General features: G+C 41.5%; 1 protein-coding gene across 1 annotated transcript in view; it reads left to right on the top strand.

Moving 5' to 3' along the window:
* The window catches only part of COL28A1 (collagen type XXVIII alpha 1 chain), a 193,856-nt gene that overhangs the window by 5,411 nt on the left and 165,709 nt on the right, over positions 1-22,736 (top strand). Inside the window, exons 2-7 of the mRNA XM_008063194.1 lie at positions 3,298-3,854; positions 8,788-8,808; positions 10,835-10,891; positions 13,343-13,396; positions 16,793-16,834; positions 21,449-21,475. Coding sequence (XP_008061385.1) covers positions 3,298-3,854; positions 8,788-8,808; positions 10,835-10,891; positions 13,343-13,396; positions 16,793-16,834; positions 21,449-21,475 — 758 coding nt within the window. The remainder of the gene's footprint in view (positions 1-3,297; positions 3,855-8,787; positions 8,809-10,834; positions 10,892-13,342; positions 13,397-16,792; positions 16,835-21,448; positions 21,476-22,736) is intronic.

Here is a 22,736-nt window from a genome sequence, read left to right as displayed (position 1 = left end):
ATCCTCCGCCTCAGCCTTCCGAGTAGCCGGAATTACAAGTATGCGTTACCACGCCTGGCTAATTTTTTGGATTTATTGTACAGATGAGGTCTCGCCTGCCCAGGTGGGTCTCGAACCTGTGGGCTCAGGCAATCCACTCACCTCAGCCTCCCAAAGGCATGGGATTACAGGCTGAGCCACTGAGCCCGGCCCAGGAAAGATTTTAGCTTGGCTGGGGAGGAAATTCTTGGTTGAAATTGTTTATATTTGAAAACATTAAAGATTGGGGTCCAATTCCTTCTGGCCTGTGGTGTTCTGTAGATAAGTCTACAGAAATTCTGATTGGTCTTTCCCGGTAGTTAGTCTGACCTTTTTCCCTCACTGCCTTTAGGATTTTTTCTTTTATACCTACTTTGCGTAGACAAATTACTATGTGACTAGGGGTTGGTCTTCTCATAAGATGTCTTGCAGGGATTCTCTGGATCTCTTGTCTTGTATAGTAGTCTCTCTGGCCGGATGAGGGATGTTTTCTTGAATGACCTCATAGAATGTTTGTTCCAGGGTGTTTTCCATCTCTTTTTCTATTTCAGGTATTCTGATCACATGTAGGTTTGATTTCTTGATAAAATCACACATATCTTGGAGCATTTCTTCTTTCTTCTTAAGTTTTTTTTTCTATATTTTAAAGATTGAGTTAATTCCATATTTTGGTCTTCCAGCTCTGAGATTCTATCTTCTGCTTGGTCAATTCTGTTTCCCATGCTTGTCAGTTTGTTGTTTATTTCTTGGATGGGTTTATTTATCTCTGTTATTTCTAAGTATGCTTTCTTGAGTCTGTCTAGCTCTGTTGCAATTTCATTTAGTTTCATCCCTTGCATTTCTTGATTTTTATTCATTCAATCCAATGATTCTCTGATCTCCGTTAGTACCTTCTGAGTACTGTTGTTGTGGGAGATAGCCATTATTTGTGCCCCAGTAACTGTGAAAGGGTCAGTAAGTAGCACTGATTCTTTGCTGAGGCTCTGATGGTTACAGACAGTTTTTCATTGGTTTTTCTTCATTTGTAGCAGTTCTCTTATCTTTCTCTTTAATTCTGTTTCTCTGTGGAAAATGGAGAAGTAGTCACTTCTGAATTTGTTCCACCTTTTGTCCTTCCTTGAGCCAGGGCTCTGGGTTTGTTCAATTATGAAGTAGGGCTGGTGGTGGGGGCTTGTGCTGTCTCTTTACAATTTTTTTTTTTTGAGTTGGAGTCTCACTCTGTCACCCAGACTGGAGTGCAGTGGCCACTCCCGACCACTACAGCCTCGACCTGCTGGGCTCAGGTGATCCGTCCGCCTCAGGCTTCCAAGTAGCTGGAACTACAGGCATGCGCTACCATGCCTGGCTAATTTTTGATTTATTGTAGAGATGAGGTCTTGCCAAGTTGCCCAGGCGGGTCTCAAACCCACCTGGCAATCCACTCACCTCAGCCTCCCAAAGGCGCGGGATTACAGGCTGAGCCACTGAGCCTGGTTTACAATTTTGAGTACAATTTTGAGAGAGTGGCTGCAAGGATTCAGAATCTATAGGCAGGTCATAATGTTTGCTCTCTGATGAGTGGGCCAGCTGGGACTTGCTCTCCATCTCTGCAAAATATGACCTGATAGTGGGTATGCCTGCATATCTCCTGAGTCCAAGACAGGGTATAAGAAGGAAAGGAGAGGGAAGAAGGAGAGAAAAAAAGGGAAAGAAGGAGAGAGAAAAAGCCAGCGGCTTCTTATACCAAAACAGGGTATAAGAAGGAAAGGAGAGGGAAGAAGGAGAGAAAAAAGGGAAAGAAGGAGAGAGAAAAAGAAAGAGAAAACAGAGAAAGAACAAAGAAAAGTAGGAGGAAAGAAGAGAAAACCAATCAATAAAGCAACCAAACGAGATAAACAAATAAACCAATAACCCCCTTCCCCCACCTCCCCCAATAAGTTGATAGAGTTCTCAGCTTTAGTATGTCTCTGAGAGCAGGGGCTCCCTCTTGTGATAGATTCTGCAACTGTAGGGCTGTTACTGCAGGTTCCCTATTCGCTGTTGGAACTTAAGATGTTAGACTCTTCACCTGCTGCTGCCTGCAATTGGTAGCCCTCCCACTGCCATGTGAGGGAAACAGGCTAAAATAACTTGACACAGTGTCTCTCACAATCTCACCCCCTTTCTTACTCTCTCAGCTTTGTTATAGCTCCCAAGGCATCCAGTTCACAGCAGGGGAGTGGGGCCTCCTGTGTCTGCCTTGCCCTCCTGTGTCTGCCTTTCACTTGTTGCTAGGGGCAGGGAGGGAGTCAGTTAGGCACTCACCAGCCTCCTTCTTGGGCAGTTCTGCTGTCTGTATCTATTGCCCAGCAACTGGCTCAGGGTGAAGGGTGGATTGTCTGGGGTTCTGCATCTGCGGTTACCCGTCAGGGCTTATTGGGGGCATGGAAGGGTGGGTTGGAGGGGGGCAGAAGGAATGTTCTCTGAGGTCCTAAAGAGCAGCCTCAATGTAACACAGAGATAGCATCTGGTCCCAAAATACAGTTCTGCTGTTCCATAGAGGCTACCCTGAAGCACTTTTCTGCCCAGGCATTAGAGAGTTTGATCAGTTTCTCTGTTGGCTGCTGTTCCTGTCACCAATGGAGTTGATAACTCCCTCTTCAGCTGTTACCACAGTCTCTGGATCTCAGGACTTGGTGGCAAGGCTCTGGAGTCCAGTCCAGGCTCATGGTGGCTTCTCCCTGTTGTTTCCTGGATACTCTGCCTCAGGCTCCCTCACTGCACTCACTCCATGGTCCTTGCTGCCAGCATTCAGCCCGACCCTGTGGTGTTGGGGTCAGCAATCACTCCGGCCATTCTTACCAGGATAAGCTCTGCTGATTTTAGAAAATGTTTCTCAGTTTCTGTGACCGGGGAAGTGCTAGGGTCCAAGCAAAGCAGCTGTGGCAACAGGGGCTTCACCAGGAGGGCCCTGGCCACTCGCTGTCAAGTTCCCACTCAGTCAGCTTTTCACACTCCCACTCACACACAGAAACACATGCAGAATTGTCCATCTGATCACTCACACACTCAGGGACTCACGCCACACCAGCATCTTCCCAGAAATGTTGTTTATTTTTAATTTGCATAATTTTTACAAGGGGACTTGTAGACTTGGAAAGAACTTTGTTTTTAGAATTTAAGCCTCATCTCCAAGGTGTGTCTCTTATTTTCCACTCTGCTCTCAAAACCAAACAATACACAACGTATCACCCCAGGGCAGGCAAATTTGTCTCAGGAGTAGGGGCAGTGATTTTGCCTAACGTATTTGTTCTATTTCAGACTCCACCTGCTTCATAGACATTGTCTTCGTCGTGGACAGTTCTGAAAGTTCTAAAATTGTCCTCTTTGATAAACAGAAAGAGTTTGTGAATAACTTGAGTGACAAGATTTTCCAGTTGACTCCTGGTCGCTCCTTGAAATATGACATCAGACTGGCAGCTCTTCAGTTCAGCAGCTCTGTACAAATTGATCCACCATTTTCTTCTTGGAAGGACCTGCAGACTTTTAAGCAGAAGGTCAAGTCGATGAATTTCATTGGGCAAGGCACCTTTTCTTATTATGCTATCTCCAATGCCACTAGGCTACTTAAGAGAGAGGGACGTAAAGATGGTATGAAAGTGACTTTACTGATGACTGATGGTATCGACCATCCAAAGAATCCAGATGTTCAAAGTATTTCTGAAGATGCCAGAGTTTCAGGAATATCATTCATCACCATTGGACTTTCTACCATCGTCAATGAAGCCAAACTTCGTTTGATCTCTGGGGATGTATCCAGTGAACCCATTCTTCTACTGAGTGATCCAACCCTTGTAGATAAAATTCGGGATCGCCTGGTAGGTATTTAATGGGTTAGTTATACATTTTTCATCATAATATTAATATCTTTGTTATAAATTCTGCAAGGATTGATACTGGGTCAAAAAAGATGAAAACAATTAGCGTTTACATTGAAAGCACAAAGAAGAATCTTTCTGAAGTTTCTCTGTACTTCCTTGATAGTTTACACCAGGAATACTAGAGAACACTGGGCTTATCCCCTGGAATTGCATTTCTAGCTTTATTGCTAACCAACACTGAGAATTTTGGAAGGATTGCTTTCTAACCACACATCTCAGGCTCCTGTTTCAACATACTAAGACCATGAACACTGCTGACTTACATTCAACCTGTGCTTGACTCGTGGTCTACTATCTGTATACTAAGTTGGTCTTTTCTTGTTCCACATCTACAGAAACATTTTTTACTCTCTTCCACCGCTGTCACCTTACATTGCTCAAGCAAAGTTCACAGACTTTCAACTTCAAAAATGATCTCAGCCGGGTATGGTGGCTCAGTCCTATCATCCCGGCACTTTGAGAGGTGTAAGTGAGAGGATTGCCTGAGTCCAGGAGTTCAAAACCAGCCTGGGCAACAGGTCAAGTCTGTGGTAGCTGTAAGCATGCCACTGCACTCCAGCCTGGGCAACAGAGTGAGATTCCAACTCAAAAAATAAAAAAATACCAAAAAAAAAAATCTCCCTGTTTCTTAAATGTGAACAAACCCATCCAATTTAAAGTCACCTACAAGCTGCAGTCAACCACCAGTTTATCCCATCCAATCCATGGGTCCCATTCAATTGAACTGATGAGCTTCCTTGATTGGTAGCTCAGCTGTCTGTGAGAGCCTTTCCTCACTGCTTTGTAAGACGCAAGGCAATCAAAATGAAATCCCACTCCACGTTTCTCAAGGACAAAGCTCCTGGGGATACATTGGTTGATTTGTTAAGTTTTGAAAATCGATTTTCTGAAACATACCGAGTTCTTTGATTTCCTGAGAAGGAAAGGCAGAGATGGCCTTCAGGGACCGAGCACTTCACATAGCTGTTCTATAGGTTGAATAGGAGACTCAGGCCCAACTTCAGAGACTGTTTTGCATCTCTCATCTTTTCCTCTATCCTTTTCATCACATAAAAACTCTTGTCTTTTACTCTCAGTGGTTTTCAGCATGAGACCCTAGCTCTTATTCAAACAATAGCCATCATGAATTCAGTGCTCTCTGTGTATTAGGCATTGCTCGGAGCACATCATATATTTTCATTCAATGTTTACCACAGTCTTATGATGTAGGTACCATTACTATCTCCATTTTTATTTATTTATTTTGAGTTGAGGTCTCACTCTGTTGCCCAGGCTGGAGTGCAATGACATGATCACAGCTCACCACAGCTTCGACCTCCTGGGCCCAGATCCTTCCAACTCAGCCTCCTGAGTAGCGCCACCATACCTGGACAAATTTTTTTTTTTGGTAGTGATGAAGTCTTGCTATGTTGCCCAGGCTAGTTTCAAACTCCTAACCTCCAGCGATCTTCTTGCCTCGGCCTCCCAAAGTGCTGGGATTACAGTTGTGAGCCACTACTCCCAGCCTGTCCACTCACTGTAAATGTCTCTCCTCACTGCATTCTTTGTTTTATTGCCTACATAGTCCTTATGAATTTTCCTCATAAACTTTGACATATAGAACAGCATGCCATCAATGAGCTGATCCTTTGCCTTCCTCTCTTCATCCAGAAATGCCACCTATTCCAGGAAACTGTCTTGTTACTGGCTCCCCCTCCCTCCCAAGACCTCCTTCCTACACTGTTTGCTGAGTGTTGTCCTCTGTCTCGGGCTTATAGACTATAAGTGCCCTTAGGAATGGGGCTTTGTTCTTTGTTTGAAACAGTCTTATCTATTGTGTAGTTTTGGGTCCATTTTTGTTTCCATAGAAATATAAATTCCAGCAAACACAAAATCAAATGGGCTCCCAAAATAATTCGTTTTTTGTGTTGTTATGGTTTTGGACCTTACAACACATATTTCTAAAGAGCAATAGGGCAAAGCAAAAATGGCGTTTTCAAAGGAAGAGTTGGAAAAAAAGTGTCAAATTACAGATCAGGCAAAGTAAAAACTAAATTCATAAATTTTAAAACTGGTTAGTATATTGCTTATTGTAAAAAGGTTATGAAGTGACACATTTTGAATTTTTCTGTATTTTTAAAGATTGTAATTTGACCTGAATGGTTAGTTGTTTTCTTGCCTCTCTTGAACTCCTTTTGAGTTCCTGTTCCCTCTCTCCCTTCCAGTGGAAACCACACCTCTGATGTGGTTTGAAATATTTAGATACGGCCATTGCTTTGCTAAACTCTGATGTGTCCACATGGTTCTCTGAGCGATCGCTGCCATGTTTCTTAGCTTTGGCCCCCTCCCCTACCTTGGGGAGGTGAATCTCTATCTTCTCTCCCTTTAATTTACTCTTTAAATAAAGTAAATTTTCCAATATATAAAAAAAGAAATATTTATTTATTTTTCTTTTTGAGTTAGAGTCTCACTCTGTCACCTAGGTCAGAATGCAGTGGCTTGCTCACGGCCACCCCAGTGTCGACCTGCTGGGCTCCAGTGATCCTTCCTCCTCAGCCTTCCAAGTAGCTGGAACTACAGGTGTATGCTACCGTGCCTGAATAAATTTTGATTTATTATAGAGACAAGGTCTCGCCAAGTTGCTCAGGCTGGTCTCCAACCTGTGGGCTCAGGCAATCCACTCGCCTCAGCCTCCCAAAGTGCTGGGATTACAGGCTGAGCCAACAAGCCCAGCCAAAAGAGATATTCAAATACCTATGTTCATAATCTCGATCCTATTGTATGTATCCACGTATAACTTGCATTTTTCACTCCATGATTTTGGAAATGTATGTGGATTTTGGAAATGTATGTGGATTTGGATCCAAATCTGTGGATCCAACACATTCATTTTAACTGCTGAAGAGCATTTCATTTATTGATCCATTCCACTGTGGATGAATAGTTTCATTATTTCCATATTTTTACTATTAAAGACAATGAATGCTGAATTGAACATGAGCAAGAATCTCCCCAGGGCATCCTGCAAGGGTGTGAGGACAACAGGTGAGAGCAAAGCTAGTTCTGGGCACCTGAGAGAGGAGGCATGCATGTTTCAGCGCAATTGTCACAACCAAATGTCCTACTGGGGGTGACGCCCTTGGACACTGAGGTTGTCGGTGTGTCTCATTCCCTTTCCTCCACACAACCTACTTGTGCTTAAAGTTGCAAGGATCTCATCTTTTTTCAGCCTGGATTTACACGGCTAGTCATTTAATGTCATTTAGTGGGGGAGGGTGACAGGAGACTCCCCATGTGTAGGCAGCATCTGCGACCAGAGTTTTAGAGTGCCTAAGACCACGTGGTCAAACTTTCACCTTTATAATATATGAGAAAATGACCTGGAAGGATTATCTGACTTGCCCAAGGCCACATAGCTAGTTAATGATTGAAACAGGGTCAAAACCCAGAATGACGCTTAATTCCCAGCCTTTCTTCTTTATTAAATCATTAGGGCATTGTGCTGCCTCTTTCCTCTGTATTATTAGTTTGTATGGAAATAAAGATAAAGGGATGTGGAGTTCTTCATAAAGATATGCACTACAACTTGTCTTGCCATAAGAATGTCCTGCAATAAATATTCTAGTGCTTGCATTCATCTTTCTATTTTATCATCTGTAAATTACCCCTTCAGATTCAATTGTAAGGCTCTAGTTTGACACATAATTTCTACCTTAAGCAAGAACTAATTCTATCTGTAAACATGGGTTAATTTCTTTTTAGTATTTTTCTTCAGACATGACCTTTAGTGCATTTGTCTGAGCTAAAGTATGGTGAGGCCTGGGTGCTGGACAAAACCAAGACCATGACATTTCTGCAAAATTATGAATGTAAAGTAGTTTCAAAAAATACTCTGTTTATTTCACTCCTCTGTGGGTAAGGATGAGTGGCACCAAAGACGGTCAAGAGTCTCAGTCCAAGTGTGTGGTGTTGGCCGAGTCACATTACTAAGGAACTAGGTTGAACCTGATTGACTACTCAGGCTCATTTATGTATACATTTCACAATGATCATTTTTTATTATTAAATATTTATTGTTTTTTCATCATTTACTTTTTCCCTAAGGAGGCAGTTTATAAATGTAGGTCCTCTTTTATGTAAGCGATGCATATTGCCATGGACTGTTTGAATTTTCTACCAAAATATTATTTCTAATACTGCTTACTTAAAAGCTGAATATCTTTTTCTTATGTTGAATCTCTATAAATAAAGTATCAAATTTGAGGCTCTTCACATGGCAAATAGAAAGCCCTTTTCCTAGTGACCATAGTAATGAAAATCTTTGTCTTCTTATAATCTAGCTTACCTAAAAAATGTCACTGGATTTTCTAATTTTCTCTTTTTGAGTTTTAAAATGATTATCTAAGGTCCTTTAATATTTCATGACACTATGACTCTAAAAGTATGTTTTAATCCTGGGAAATAAATACGTGTATATATGTATAGGGATGAAAAAATAGAAAAGGAAACACACAGTTATGTATCCTGCCTCAACTTTTGTTAAGTAAATGTGAGAACTTTCTCGTTATGACTGATTAAACTTGTAGCCAAATTATGGAGATCATAGACCTGATTTTAAAAAAACAAAAAATAAAATGTAGAATGCAATGAGATAAAGTTTCTAGGAAAGATAGATTAATTTGTAGTGTTAGTTGTGTCTCCCGTCATTACAGGGCTCTTAGTGCTCCTTGGGTGGTTGGCTGGTAGGCTTTATTGCTTTAACGAGGTTAAAAAGACTGAATTGCTATTCTTTGTGGAAACTGCATATCCCATAGGGAATAATTAAGACTAATAAGTAGCTGGGAGCAGAACCATGAATCGAGTTAATGCTTCATTCTTTTTTCCCTTCTAGGATATCTTATTTGAAAAGAAGGTAAGCACCACATGCTTGATTACTATGAATTACTCTAAATGAATTACTCTAAATACTTGCACTATCAAATCAGCATTATAATTCAGTGAGATTGGGTGTGACCCAATTAAAATACTTAGTTGTTTTAAAAATGAGCCCCTCTCTTTTGAGACAGCCATCTGATTTCTTTCATGCCCTCATAATCAGTCCACTGCAGTTTGGAAAATTTAGAAAAGCAGGAAATAGTTAATGTGACTCTCGAGAGTGATTTTACAAATCAATGAGAACCAAACAATATACTATAGTTTTTGCTTACTTTGATATGGCTTCCTTGATTGTAAGAATGTCTCTGACACCAACCACTCAGGGGGTTCCATCCTTTGTGGGGTACTCCTGGTGCTGGCTAGGGTTAGGCGGAGTGTTCCTACCCTCAGAGACAGAACTCAGAGGACTCCTGCTGCTTGCCAATTGACCTTCAGCTTATTCTCCTTCCTGTTGTGAAGAAAAGGGAGCTTAATGATTGTGACCAGACCACAGGACAAAGGAGTCTGATCACTATCTTTGACTAGGATGTGGCACAAGAGATGCTTATGAGTTTGTGGAAGAGTCCTGTACTGGTCACACATTTCTTAAGGTAACGCATTTGGAACCTCTGAATCTTGCTGCTTATTAAACATCAGAAAATTTACAAGTGTTGTTGCAGAAAATAATAGGAGCCGGCCACATCTTGCAGAGCACCATGTTTTACTGAACTGTAACATGCTCAGATACACCACTGTTTTATGTACCTTTATGTTCCTTTCTTAATAAAGAAAGGAAAAAGTCTTTGCAATTAAACTATGATAGTGTCTTTTTTATTAATGAAACATTTTGTATTAAATATATGGAGATAATTCTTTGAGATATTTTAGATATAGACTTTTAAATCTTGGTATCACTCTTGTGTATACATATAAGGGTATATATAAGCACAAATAAATTGGTTATTTCTAAAACTTATTTTTTTGGGGGGAGGGTCAGAGTCTCACTCTGTTACCCTGGCCAGACCTCCTGGGTTCAGGTAATCCTTCCACCTCAGCATCCCAAGTAGCTGGGGCTACAGGCTCATGCCACCAAACCTGGCTAATTGGTTTTATTTATTTATTTACATCAGAGTCTCACTCTGTCACCCAGGCTGGAGTGCAGCAGCATGCTCACAGCCAGCCCAGCCTCGACCTGCTGGGCTCAGGTGATCCTTCCGCCTCAGCCTTCCAAGTAGCTAGAACCATAGGCATGTGCCACCATGCCTGGCTAATTTTTTATTTATTTATTATAGAGACAAAGTCTTGCCACGTTGCTGAGGCTGACCTCGAACTTCTGAGCTCGGGCAATCCTCTTACATCTGCTTCCCAAAGTGCTGGGACTACAAACATTAGCCACCGTGCCCAGCTTAATTGTGTGTATTTTTTTTAAATTTAATTTTTGTAGGGATGCGGGTTTGTTATGTTGCCCAGGCTGGTCTTAAACTCCTGGGCTCCAGCAATTCGCCCGCCTTGTCCTTCAATTGTGTTGAGATTGCAGGCGTGAGCTATGGTGCCCAGCCTCTGAAACGTCTTGGTATCACAGTGAAATCCACATTGAAATCTTCTGAGTCACTTTTTGAGTTGTTGATGTCTTTGTTTTTCCATGTAATACTGGCCTCTGTGCCAGCAAAAGCATTGGTGATGCAGCATTTCTTAAGAGTGTTCTGGAATTTTCTTCCATTTCATTCTGTAAGTTCTGTGCATGTGCAGAAATTCCAAAAGTCCACTGAAAATGTGTATTTTCTCCTTTAAACCAGCATTTGTATATGGTATATATACTTTTGATTAACCATAGCAATGCTTAATAATACTTTGTTAGCTCTTACTAGGTCTACATTTGCTAGAATAATTTAATAGAGCAAAATTTCCATAAATTTACAAGGTAAACTGTCTTCAGGGTAGTGTTTCAGTGGGGTATGTACTGAATGAAATGTGAAATGCTGTGTTTCACTGTGGGTTAATATCATATTTTGTTCCTGATTCAGTGTGAACGCAAGATTTGTGAGTGTGAGAAAGGAGATCCCGGCGACCCAGGGTCTCCTGTAAGTATATTTCTGTGTTGAACTTGGGGCCAAATCAGGAAGTTCTAGCAAAGATAGCTCTGCTCGTTCTTGAAAATACCGGGTCTCTACTGCACTGCTGAAAAGCAACTGGAAATAGTAGTAACCATGAAAATACTACTTCTTCCTTTTGTTTCTAAAGGGACACATTCTAGCCTTAGAAATAAACCTGAGCAGAGGGAAGATCTGTTTTAAAATGATGAAATTTTTCTCACAAAGATCCTTTCGGCGTCAGTCCTTTTAAAATAACTGGGGCCAGAATTTCTCAATAATGGAGTGAAAAATACAGGGAAAGATTAGCCAAGTCATCAGTGCTTTACGCAAAGCTTTATTCCATTAGAAACATGTTAACACAAACCTCTCTGGAAGTTGTCTTCACATGAACCCAACAGGGCAGCAGCAACTTCCTGTGGCGTCACAGAGAGGAAGCTGGTCAGGTCAGGATGCTTTGGGGAATCAGGGTGGACTCTGTGAAACAGAAGTAACCTCTTGGCAACCCCAAATAAGTAGTAGGATTTACTATGATGATTCACAAATAGAGAAGATCATCCAAGAAGGAGTGCTTCCTTTATATTCTGACCTACTATCTGGGAGGTGCCATGTCTACACGGAGAAGGCATTCGAAATGATGTCAGGAACACTGGAGATGCTGGGCATCTCTCTCATACCGTCATCAGAAAGCATCCATGGGCTCATTTCATATTTCATTTATGCATATGATTCCAGATCTCATCCCTAAGAATTCAGAAGCCTGTTAGAGATGTTTCACAAAATGTGTGGGTAAAAGTTTTCAACCAATGTTTGTATTTGGGGGTAGGGAGGGACGTTGTACTGAAAATATACAGTAGGTCCCCCATATACAAACCTTCAAGTAGCAAACTTTCAAAGATGCGAATGTGCATTTTTCAACTTGGTGGATAGAGTTGAATCCAACAAGGAACCAGAACCTGTACCATCAATGTCAGGTGTGAGTGACATGGCAGCTGGCCTTCCGTCTCCTGTTGCTGATGCTCCTTCAGTTCTGCCATCTCCCACCCCCCCTCCCTCCTCCTCTCCCTCCTCTAGTCATAATTTTTCTTGCCTGTCCACTCAATGCCAGTCCCGTGTGCCAGCTTGTGTACTGTACCGTCCTACTGTACTCTTCAAGGTACTGTAAGATTAAACTTGTTTTCTTTATTTTTTTGTGCTTGTTTGTATGAAAAGTATTGCAACCTACCACAGCACAGTACTATACAGTCAATTGTGTTGTTGGATACCTAGAGCAACTTTGTTGGACTTATGAACGTGCTCTCAGAACAGAACTTGTATGTAGGGGACTTATTGTATTCAAATATGACAAATTTTACCTTGAGACTCGTGTACAAAGCCTACATTTTTCCAAACTACTCTACCAATCAAGACATTAAAGAGCGAGGATGTTTGTGTTATTTCTCCCCTAAAATACAAAGGTAGATATATTACATGACAATGTGGCAACCAACAGAAGCTGACTTTGGCTAAAGCAAAGTTTTAACTATCCCTGGAAAGTCTTAGTTTATACGTATCACACTGAGCGATCACCAGGGGAAGAAATATTCAATTATGTTTTAAAATGAACAGTAAGAGAGCTTACAATTGCTGAGTACCTGACAATCTCAGTCACTCAATATTGTCGTGTTTTAATAGGGATAAGTCACAGAACTATGTTATTTATTATTTGTTGAGTATCCCCAAAGCCAGTTCAGAGAAAAGTAAGCTTTTTGGCGACTTGAGAATAGGAGCACAAAACGCTTCTCTGGAACAGGATTGGAGGGCTCCTTTCTTCCATCTTTTGAGATTGCCCCCTGGATATCAGAACCTCTTTGACCAAAGGCAAGCAAGCTGGTCTGATTCTTTTATTTTATGTTTGTTTTTAAATTTAATTTTATTATATAGATGTGTGGTACAAGTAAAGATTAACTACACAAATAGGCTGCATGCAGGTTAAGTCTGGGCTATCAATTGGCTCTCACTCCCTCTGGTTTAGGACACCCTTTGTGTCGTTACATGCCGCCATCCCCGCTTCAAGGCCTGGTTCTTTTAAAAGTGTCGGGGCAAGGGGGACCATAGGCGTGGGTCCACACAGAAGAGCAGGCAGGAACAACTCCAACCAAATTGACCTCTTATATGTATTTGTATGAGTTTGATTTGTTTGCAAAGCTGCTGGGAAGTAATTGTTCAGGGAAGAAGTAATTGCTGGGAAAAGACAGACACAATCATCTCAAAAGATGAGGGAATCTGCCAATTTAAGACGGTGCAGTCTTCCTGGGTAGCAAAGGGGAGAAAAGAGTTGCCTTTCTGCTTGACAGTCTTCCCTCATTGTGCGAGATGGTGCTGATCAGAAATGATTTAAAAAGTATAGGAAACTAATTGAATACCTGTTTACAATCATCTTTCTTTCCCCTATGCCTTCAGGGTACACATGGAAACCCAGGTATCAAAGGTGAGCGAGGACCAAAAGGGAACCCGGTAAGTGAAGAAATGCTTTTCTTTGCACAAATGCATCTTTCTAGATTTAGTTAGAGAACAAAAATTTGAAAAACAAAGAGCATTGTAGTATATGGTAAAAACCTGATGACTTTTGTGAAGATAGCAGATGTTAATTGCTATAAGAAAAGAACATGCCCACGCACACATGCAAAATTCTTACACTCATCTTCTCTGGATCCAGATAGATGCTAACATGCCTTTTTTGGCTGTACTGCGCTAAATACCTTTTGTAAGTGCATGTTCATGTGTCATGTAGTTAAGTCGTAGCTACAAAATGTTCACTTCTTGCATTGTCGCTCTTGTTTGTATCAGATTGCATTCACTAATTCTGAGTCACATATGAATGTTTTAACTGGTAAGTTTAGGAAACTTAGGGACATTGAAAAAATAGAAACTGGCATGTAGCTAATATGAGGATTAATTAGGGCAATGTTTCCTGAACTACTGATGCACGTTCCACATTGGATTGACATTGACACTAGTTTTTGTGTGTGTTTGTATGTGTGAATCCATTTTATGAACAACTGACCTACGATAATAATAGAAAAAAACACCAGATGGTTTCCCACTCTTAGAACATATTTAGGCATTTCTCCAGATCTTTTCTTTGTGTACCTATCAAAAAAAATAAAGTCTAGATTTTTCAAGAAAAAATTTACCCCTTTCAGCCATTGTTGGGATTTTGGTGTTCTAAATTCAAGAATGACTGAAAGAATCATGAAGCGAGAGATTAGCAGATGTAACTACATGAAAATTTAAGGCAAAATTCTGCATAATAAAAGATAATGTTTAAAATAAAGAAGAAGACAATACGTGAAAGGCATTCAAATACTAGAACATTTAACTCAATAACCCTGAGTATTCCTAGAATAGTTTGTGGGAGGTTATGAAAAATGTAACAAGTTACATGCGTGAAAGTGTTCTTGGCAACTGCCTGGTTGTCAAGGAAAAGGCACGTGTCCTTTGGTAGCTTACAACCTACACACACGGACACACACAACCCTACATTCATTCATGTGGGTCCAAACTGAGGCCATCATGCCTTTTTTTTTTGCTTTTGAGTTGGAGTCTCACTCTGTTGCCCAGGTTGGAGTGCAGTAGCATGCTCACAGTCACCCCAGTGTCGACCTGCTGGGCTCTGGCGATTCTCCGACTCAGTCTTCCAAGTAGCCGGATCTACAGGTGCGTGCTACCATGCCTGGCTTTTTAAATTTATTGTAGAGAAGAGGTCTTGCCGAGTTGCCCGGGTGGGTTTCGAACCCGCGGGCTCAGGCAATCTACTTGCCTTGGCCTCCCAAAGTGCTGGGATTACGGGTTGAGTCACCGAGCCCAGCCTTCTTCTTCTTTTTTTAGTGTTTACTGGTTTATTATAAAGGATATGAGGGTTTTTTTCCCTTTATTTCAATGACTTTAGTGGCTACAAATAATTTTTGGTTACATGGTTGTATTGTATAGCGTCAAAGAAGTCTGGGCTTTAAGTGTACCTACCACCCCCACTAGTGTGCATTATGCCCAATAAGTGATTTTTCATCCCTTCACTCCTTCCCCCTCCCTATGTGAATCTCCAGTGTTCATTATACCATCCTCTATGCTTTCCAGACACTTAGTTTAGCTCCCACTTATAAGTGAGAACATGCTGTGTTTGGTTTTTCATTCCCGCGTTATTTCACTTAGGATGATGGTCTCTAATTCCTTCAAGTTGCTGCAAAAGACATTATTTCATTCTTTTTTATGGCTGAATAGTATTCCCTACTGTATATATACACCACATTTTCATTATCCACTAATCAGTTGAGTCTTAAGACCCACAATCAGAAAGTAGAAGATCTTGGGGCAGGTGACAGGAGGGCACAAGAAGATCTGAGAGATTCTGTTTCCGAGGCTGCCCCTGAGGCCTGACACCCTTAACACTGGAATACGAGATTGTAAAAGCAAGGGTTTGGAGAATTGTGAGCCAAGAACCATGGGTGAAAACCATTATCTAAAGCATAACATCACGGACCACGCCCTGGTTTTCAATCATGAAGCCCTACAGCAAAACAAATATATGTGACCATTAATAATTAGTCTAGTCTCCATACTGCATGAATGTCCCCAGGATGACACACCTTCTTTGTGTTGTGTTAATCTGTTATAAGTGTATGTCCATGTGTCACTCACTCAGTTTGTAATTTTGTGACACATCATATATTTTCCTAAGTCGTGCTGAAATCAAGCTGTCACTCTTGAGGACATTTTGGAAAACATTCCAAAGCCCCTTGGAGAAAAGCCAGAGTGGCTGGCTCCCGAGTGAATACAACGATATATTCGAGAACAATGCAGTACTGTTAACCTGGGATGTGGTAGGAGCTGTGAAAATGTACCTGGGTTCTGTACCTTGCACATCTGGCTTCACTCAAGAGGGCAACGTTTTCCTGAATTGTTATTCTCTTCTCTAGATTGCATGGTGGAAATGTCAGTAGTAAAGACATTAGGATGTTTCCTAATTGAGTTAACCCAGGGGCCTCCAAACTCCGGGCCATGAACCAGTACCAGTTCATGGCCTGGCCTCTTAGGAACTGGGCTGCACGACAGGAGGTGAGTGGCCTGCGAGTGAGCAAAGTTTCATCTTGATTTACAGGCTCTCCACATTGTTCACATTACTACCTGAGCTCTGCCTCCTGTCAGATCAGCCCCAGGATTAGATTCTCACAGGCACATGAACCCTATTGTGACCACGCATGTGAGGGATTTAGGTTGCAGCTCTTTATGAGATTCTAATGCCTGATGATCTGAGGTGGAGCTGAGGAGATGATGCTGGCGCTGGGGAGCAGATGCAAATACAGATGAACATTAGCAGTGAGGTTTGACTGTACAGAGACCGCAATAAATCAATTGCTTGTAGACTCATATCATAACACTATCAGTGAGTGGCCAGTGAGTTGATGTACTTCAATTGTACAGCTGCATATGATTGAATAATTATGTATAATATGCTATATAATTATTTTTATTGTATAACTATGTATAATTACTTCATTATATATTACATTCTATTTTATTATATATTTATTGTATATAAATATATATTTACATCATATATTATATAGTTACAATTGTATTTCATTATGAACATTTATTATATATTTCATTATACATTATAATGTAATAATGATAGAAATAAGGTGCGCAACAAATGTAATGTGCCTGAATCATCCTGAAACCATCCCCTCCCCAACTGGTCTGTGGAAAAATTGTCTTTCACGAAACTGGTGGCTGATGCCAAAAAGGTTGGGGACCACTGTTCATCTGGGACTTCTGAATAATGCATTTCATTGAGCCATTGATCACCCTGCAAGGTTGTGGGATTTTGACTGAGTTTTCTGTTTGTCACAGGGTGATGCTCAAAAAGGAGAGGCTGGAGAAAGAGGCCCCGGGGTATGTATCCAATGGGATGGCTTCCGGGGAGGCTGAGACTCTGGTGACCACCTTGACCCCTGTGGTGCAAGTGCAATCGTGATTCTTAGTTGCCCACACTGGTGGCTCAGGCAGATCCAACCTCAGAGGTAGGAATGTGGGCAGATGGTACCCAGCTGGGCAGGAGGGAAAATGGGTCCAGGAGCATTCAACCACAGGCATTCCTAGATGCTTAATTCTACACTGGTGAAAGACTCAAATGAGAAGAGAATTTTGCTTTATTTCTGATGTTTTTTTCGCAATAAAAAAATAAGTTGTAGCTGGGCGTGGTGACTCATGCCTATAATTCCAGCACTTTGGGAGGCAGAGGCAAGAGGATTGCCTGAGTTCAGGGATTCAAGGCCAGCCTGGGCAACATGGGGAGACCTTGTCTCTACAATAAATAAAAAAATTAGCTGGGCACGATGGCATGTGCCTGTGTTTTCAGCTACTCAGGAGGCTGAGGCGAAAAGATCACCTAAGCCCAGGTGGTCAAGGCTGTGGTAGTTGTGAATATGCCACTACACTCCAGCCTAAGCAACAGAGTGAGACCCTGGCTCAAAATAAATAATTGCATAAATTGTAAGCATAAGAATGACATTGTCTACACTATGCTTTTGGCTGGGTGTGTTACGTTGCCTCTCTCTGCCTGGCCCTTTGGGTACAAGCCCGGGACTCAGTCCCAGAGATTTTAAAAATGGTTCTCTTGGTGTTTTTAACATGAAGAAGCTTCATAAAGAAATATGATAGAAAGTTTGGTGTCAATAGAAATTCATGCAGAAATTGTGTTATTCATTCAGAAAATATTTTAAGGCATCTTTTACATATAAAGCATACTAGTATGTGAAAATAAAACCAGGCCATGCATGGTGACACTCACGCCTGTAATCCCAGAAGTTTGGGAGACTGAATCAGGAGGATTGCTTGAGTCTGGGAGTTCAAGACCAGCCTGGGCAACATAGCAGGACCTTGTCTCTACAAAAAATAAAATAAAAAAATTAGCCGGGCATGGTGGTGCATGTCTGTAATCCCAGCTACTTAGGAGGCTGAGGTAAAGGATCACCCGAGCCCAGTTGTTTGAAGCTGCTGTGAGTTGTGATTATGCCATTGCAATCCAGCCTGGGTGACAGAGGGAAACCACAACTAAAAAAATAAATAAAATAATAATAAAATAAAATAAAACTAAGATAAAACACTAATCATAGGAAAGACAAGATATTCAAGATAGCTCCAATATAAAGTCAAACGTCAAAACACTGTAAAAAACTTGCATGATCAAAGCACTGTAGGCATTCAGAGAAGATAGGGCTGTCAGGATAGGTTTTACAGGAAGACCCTCGAAGAAGATGGAGACTGTGACAGGCGAGGATGGAGCAGGAAGGTGGAAAGGGACAGGCATTCCAGAGGGAGAGAATGCCAGCAGCAGCAGTCTGAGGAGGGGAAAGAGGAAACGGGGTGGGGAATGGCGCTGGGTCTGGGAATTGTTCAACGCCGTGGAGGGAGGGCGGGGTTGGGGTGGACACTGTGGCCAGCTGCAGGTCTGTATGCCACTAGGTGATGGGGAGCACCCCCATTTCAGATGAAGTGCGTGACCCAAGAATGTACTGGGAGGGTTAATCTGGCAAGACTCTGGAAAAAATTTGAAGTGGTAACAGGGAGAAGAAAGGAGTCCTTAGAAGAAGGTTTGTGGCTACATCCGAGAGGAGAGGTTTCGGGGACATTGGAGAGGTGCCAGTGTGAAAGTCACTAGCCGTGTGTGACTCTTGAGAAATATGGCTAGTCCCAACTGAGGTGTGTCATGGGAGTAAGATGCCCAAAGAATGTTGAAGACTTAGCACACACAAAAAAAGTATATGAAATATCTCACTGATAGTTTTCTATGTTGACTAAATGTTGAAGTGACAATATCTTGAACCTATTAGGATAGATAAAATGTATGATTAAAAATTAATTTCACCTGTTTGTTTTTGTTGTTTTAAATGCTGCTACTAGAACTTTTTTTTTTTTTTTTTTGAGTTAGAATCTCACTCTGTTGTCCAGGCTGGAGTGCAATGGCATGCTCATGGCCACTGCAGCCTTGACTTCCTGGGCTCAGGCGATCCTTTTGCCTCAGTCTTCAAAGTAACTAGAAACATAGGTGCACACCACCACACCTGGCTAATGTTTGAATGTATTGTAGAGATGAAGTCTTGCCAAGTTGCCCAGTCTGGTCTCAAACCCCTAGACTCAGGTAATCCTCTTGCCTCTACCTCCCAAAGAGCTGATATGACAGGAGTGAGTCACCACACCTGGCAGGACATTTAAAATTATATATGTGGTTTGCATGTGTAGTGAGTACTCGCTGTGTACTGGGCACATTCCTAGGTGCTAGAGACACAGTAGTTAGCAAGACAGAAAGCTCCCGTCTCATGAAAAGTTCCAGTGTTTGATGGGAGAACATAAGTAAGAAAACAAATAGAAAGATAACTTCAGTCAGTGAGACGTGTCATGAAAATATAATGAGCGTGTTCTGGGCAGAAGCAGCAACAGCTGCAAAGGCCCTGAGGTGGGACCACGCTTGGCAGGCTCAAGACACAGAAAGAAAACCAGAACTTGTTGATGAGGGGTTTTAGGAGACTGGGCCACAGAGGTAGGCCAGGGCTGGATCACAGGGCCCTGCAGGTCAGGTGAGGAGTGTGAGTTTCTACCTCAGTACAATGGAACGCTGTTGGAGAATGTTAAACAGGCTGGATTAAGAGGTGTCACGAGTGAGTAAAAGAGAAAGTGAAAATGATTATGAAATTTTGATTCTGTATGATCTGAAATATGATGGTCTCATTCTTAGAAAAAGTCAAACAAATTTGTCAGGGAGTGCAATTTTGGGTGTTTTAATGTGAACATTCTATTTTTATTTATTTATTGTTTGAAACAGTGTCTCACTCTGTCACCCAGACTGGACTGCAGTGGTGTGGCCATAGTTCACTATAACCTCAAACTCCTGGGCTCAAGCAATCCTCCTGCCTCAGCCTTCCTAGTAGCAGGGACTACAGGCATGCACCATCATGCCCAGCTACTTTTTTTTTTTTTTTTTTTTTGGTAGAGATAGAGTCTTGTTATGTTGCCCGGGCTAGTCTAAAACTCCTGGCCTTATGTGATCCTCCTGCTTCGGCTTCCCAATGTGCTGGGATCACAGGAATGAACCACCATGCCTGGTTTAAATTTGAATACTTTAAAACTAGTAAATAAGATGCCTTGAAAGGAAAAAAAAAAGGAAACAAAACTGAATATAGCAACCAAACAGTTAATTGATCAGGGATTTCAGAAAGAAAAGTGGAGGAAAAAAGTATGCCCCCAAAAGTGATATTCCTTTATTTTTTTAAAGCTATATTAGCTCCTTTCAAAAAAAAACTTTTTAGCTCTGTGAGCATAAAGTAATGACAGAATTTTAAATATGGTTGCTTGTTGCCAGGGCAGAGGGTGCCCCAATATTCCTGAGATTAGAAGTTTATTCTTTTTTTTTAAGCACTACAAGCATGAATTGTTTAACCAGAGAATCCCACTTAACTATCTACCAAATGGCCTTTGATTTTAAGCATGATTCTAGAATCATGTGAATAAATACTTCTAAAACGGATTAAATTGTAGCATAACAGTATTCTACTTTTATCATCTATTTCTCAGTGACCACACATTTGGAGACAAGTGATATTTCCTTCATGAAGTTTCCTTTTGTCAAAAGGTCATGCACAGAACAAAATTTTGTAGCTTGACTCACAAGTTGCTGCAATAATAGCTTGCTTATTCCACAGGTTTCTCTAGCTCACTTGCAATAAGGCTTACTATTCTGTTTCCATACTTGAAAAATACAGTCGTGTAAGAAAGACAAAACATTTCATTTGAAAAAGACTTTCCACTGCTTAGCGCCAGTCCATGTCATACTCAATATTGTGCTACTTAAAGGGCTCATGGGCAGCAACATGGTGACGAATGTATGAGACTCTCAAGAGCCATGCACAGAAGACAGCACAGGCCCTGGCCTCTTATTTACCGAGAGATGAGACACTGTAACTTAAAGGTCACCGTCTCATTAGGGCTGATGAAAGACCCATTCATTTCCTTGATGTTGTACATTCTAGACTGAGTTTGAAGGGAGACCCATCATGGACACAAATATTTACACACAGTTGAAAGGCCATTATCTCAGCTCATTTTCAAAGCCAAGTTCCCCTAGAGTCTCTTTGAAACATTCTCAGCTGCCATAGTTCAGAGTTTACAAGTCAATAGAACAATTTGGAAAGGGCCATTAGAGGTCATCACTTCTACAGTGACTTTCCTTATACATTATCTCCTCCAACTTTAGACCAAAGGGTAAGAAATGGGGTTTGAAAAAAATACCTGAAACTGAAAATAGAAAGTAATAAAGGAAAATTAAGTTCTTTTCTTCCTTAGTAAATGCACCTCCAGCACAAAGTGAAGTGAAATAGCTTACGTGTACATGGTCTTATTTTCCAAGACTATGTTGATTTGTTTTGTTATGGCTTATAAATGAAAGCATCTCATATTTACTCTCTCTCTCTGCCTTCTAATATTATATTTATTTTTTCTTTTTTTAACCAGGGAATTCCTGGGTACAAGGGGGACAAGGTAAGTTGGTAACAGCAAATGGAGAAACCAGAATTTTGGAAAGAAAAACAGAAACATAAGTGTTCCTAGGCACTTAATAAGTTATTTTCCTTTACTTTTGTATGACTGGATTCCCTCGTGCCTAAGTATACTCTTAACTCTGTTAACATAAAATAATAAAAGGACTTAAGATATATGTGTGTTGTAAGGGTGGAGGACACCCTGAGGTGGCTGAGATTAGAGTCTGGCCTCCCTTAGCTTTGCAGGCACCAATTCTTCCATTTTTTGGAGTCAGAGTTTCACTCTGTTGCCCAGGTTGGAGTGCAGTGGCCCAATCATGACGCGCCGCAGCCTTGACCTCCTGGGCTCAGGAGATCCTTAGGCCTCAGCCTCCTGAGTAGCTGGGACTATAGGCATGTGCCACCAGGCCTGGCTAATTTTTTGATTTTTTGTAGAGACAAGGTCTTGCTATATTGTCCAGACAAGTCTCAAACTCCTGGTCTCAATCAATCCTCCTGCCTCGGCCTCCCAAATTGTTGGATTACAGGTCACTGTGCCCGGATTTATCAATTATTTTAATAGAGAACCCAATTTAACAGCCACACGACACAGAAATCCAGACCAAAATTTTTTCTACACAAACAGATGCAACAGTTCTGCAAGTAGCTTGCTCCCCTGGCACTTAGGTTTTTAGGAAAACCTGGACACCAAACCTTCTCCCAAGGGAAAGAAGATTTGTCCAGTTTAAGCAGTAAAGAACCACTGACTTCACTGAGTCAGGCATCTGGGTAGAGCTTGCAAGGGGAGCATATTTGGTAATCAAGTGGTATGGGTTGGTAGATGATTTTATGATGATTTGCAAGTTAGGAAATCACTGCTTCAGAAGAATTTTTTTTTTTTTTTGAGTTGGATTCCCACTTTGTCGCCCAGGCTGGAGTGCAGTGGCATGCTCACGGTCACACCAGCATCAACCTGCTGAGCTCCGGCAATTCTTCTGCTTCAGCCTTCCAAGTAGCCAGAACTAGAGGTGCGTGCTACCACGCTCAGCTAATTTTTGATTTATTGTAGAGACGAGGTCTCACCAAGTTTCTGGGGTTGGTCTTGAACCCACAGGCTCAGGCAATCTGCTTGTCTCGGCCTTCAAAAGAAATTAATGCCAGGCATGGTGGCTCACCTCTGTAGTTCCCAACACTTTGGGAGGCTGAGGCAATAAGGTTGCTTAAACCTGGGAATTTGAGACCAGCCTGGGCAGTATAGCAAGACTTTGTCTCTTTTTTTTTTT

This window comes from Carlito syrichta, unplaced genomic scaffold (genome assembly GCF_000164805.1).
Source record: "Carlito syrichta isolate Samal-C Ts95f unplaced genomic scaffold, Tarsius_syrichta-2.0.1 Scaffold306634, whole genome shotgun sequence".
Classification (NCBI taxonomy): domain Eukaryota; kingdom Metazoa; phylum Chordata; class Mammalia; order Primates; family Tarsiidae; genus Carlito; species Carlito syrichta.
This window is presented reverse-complemented; position numbering and strand designations above follow the sequence as displayed.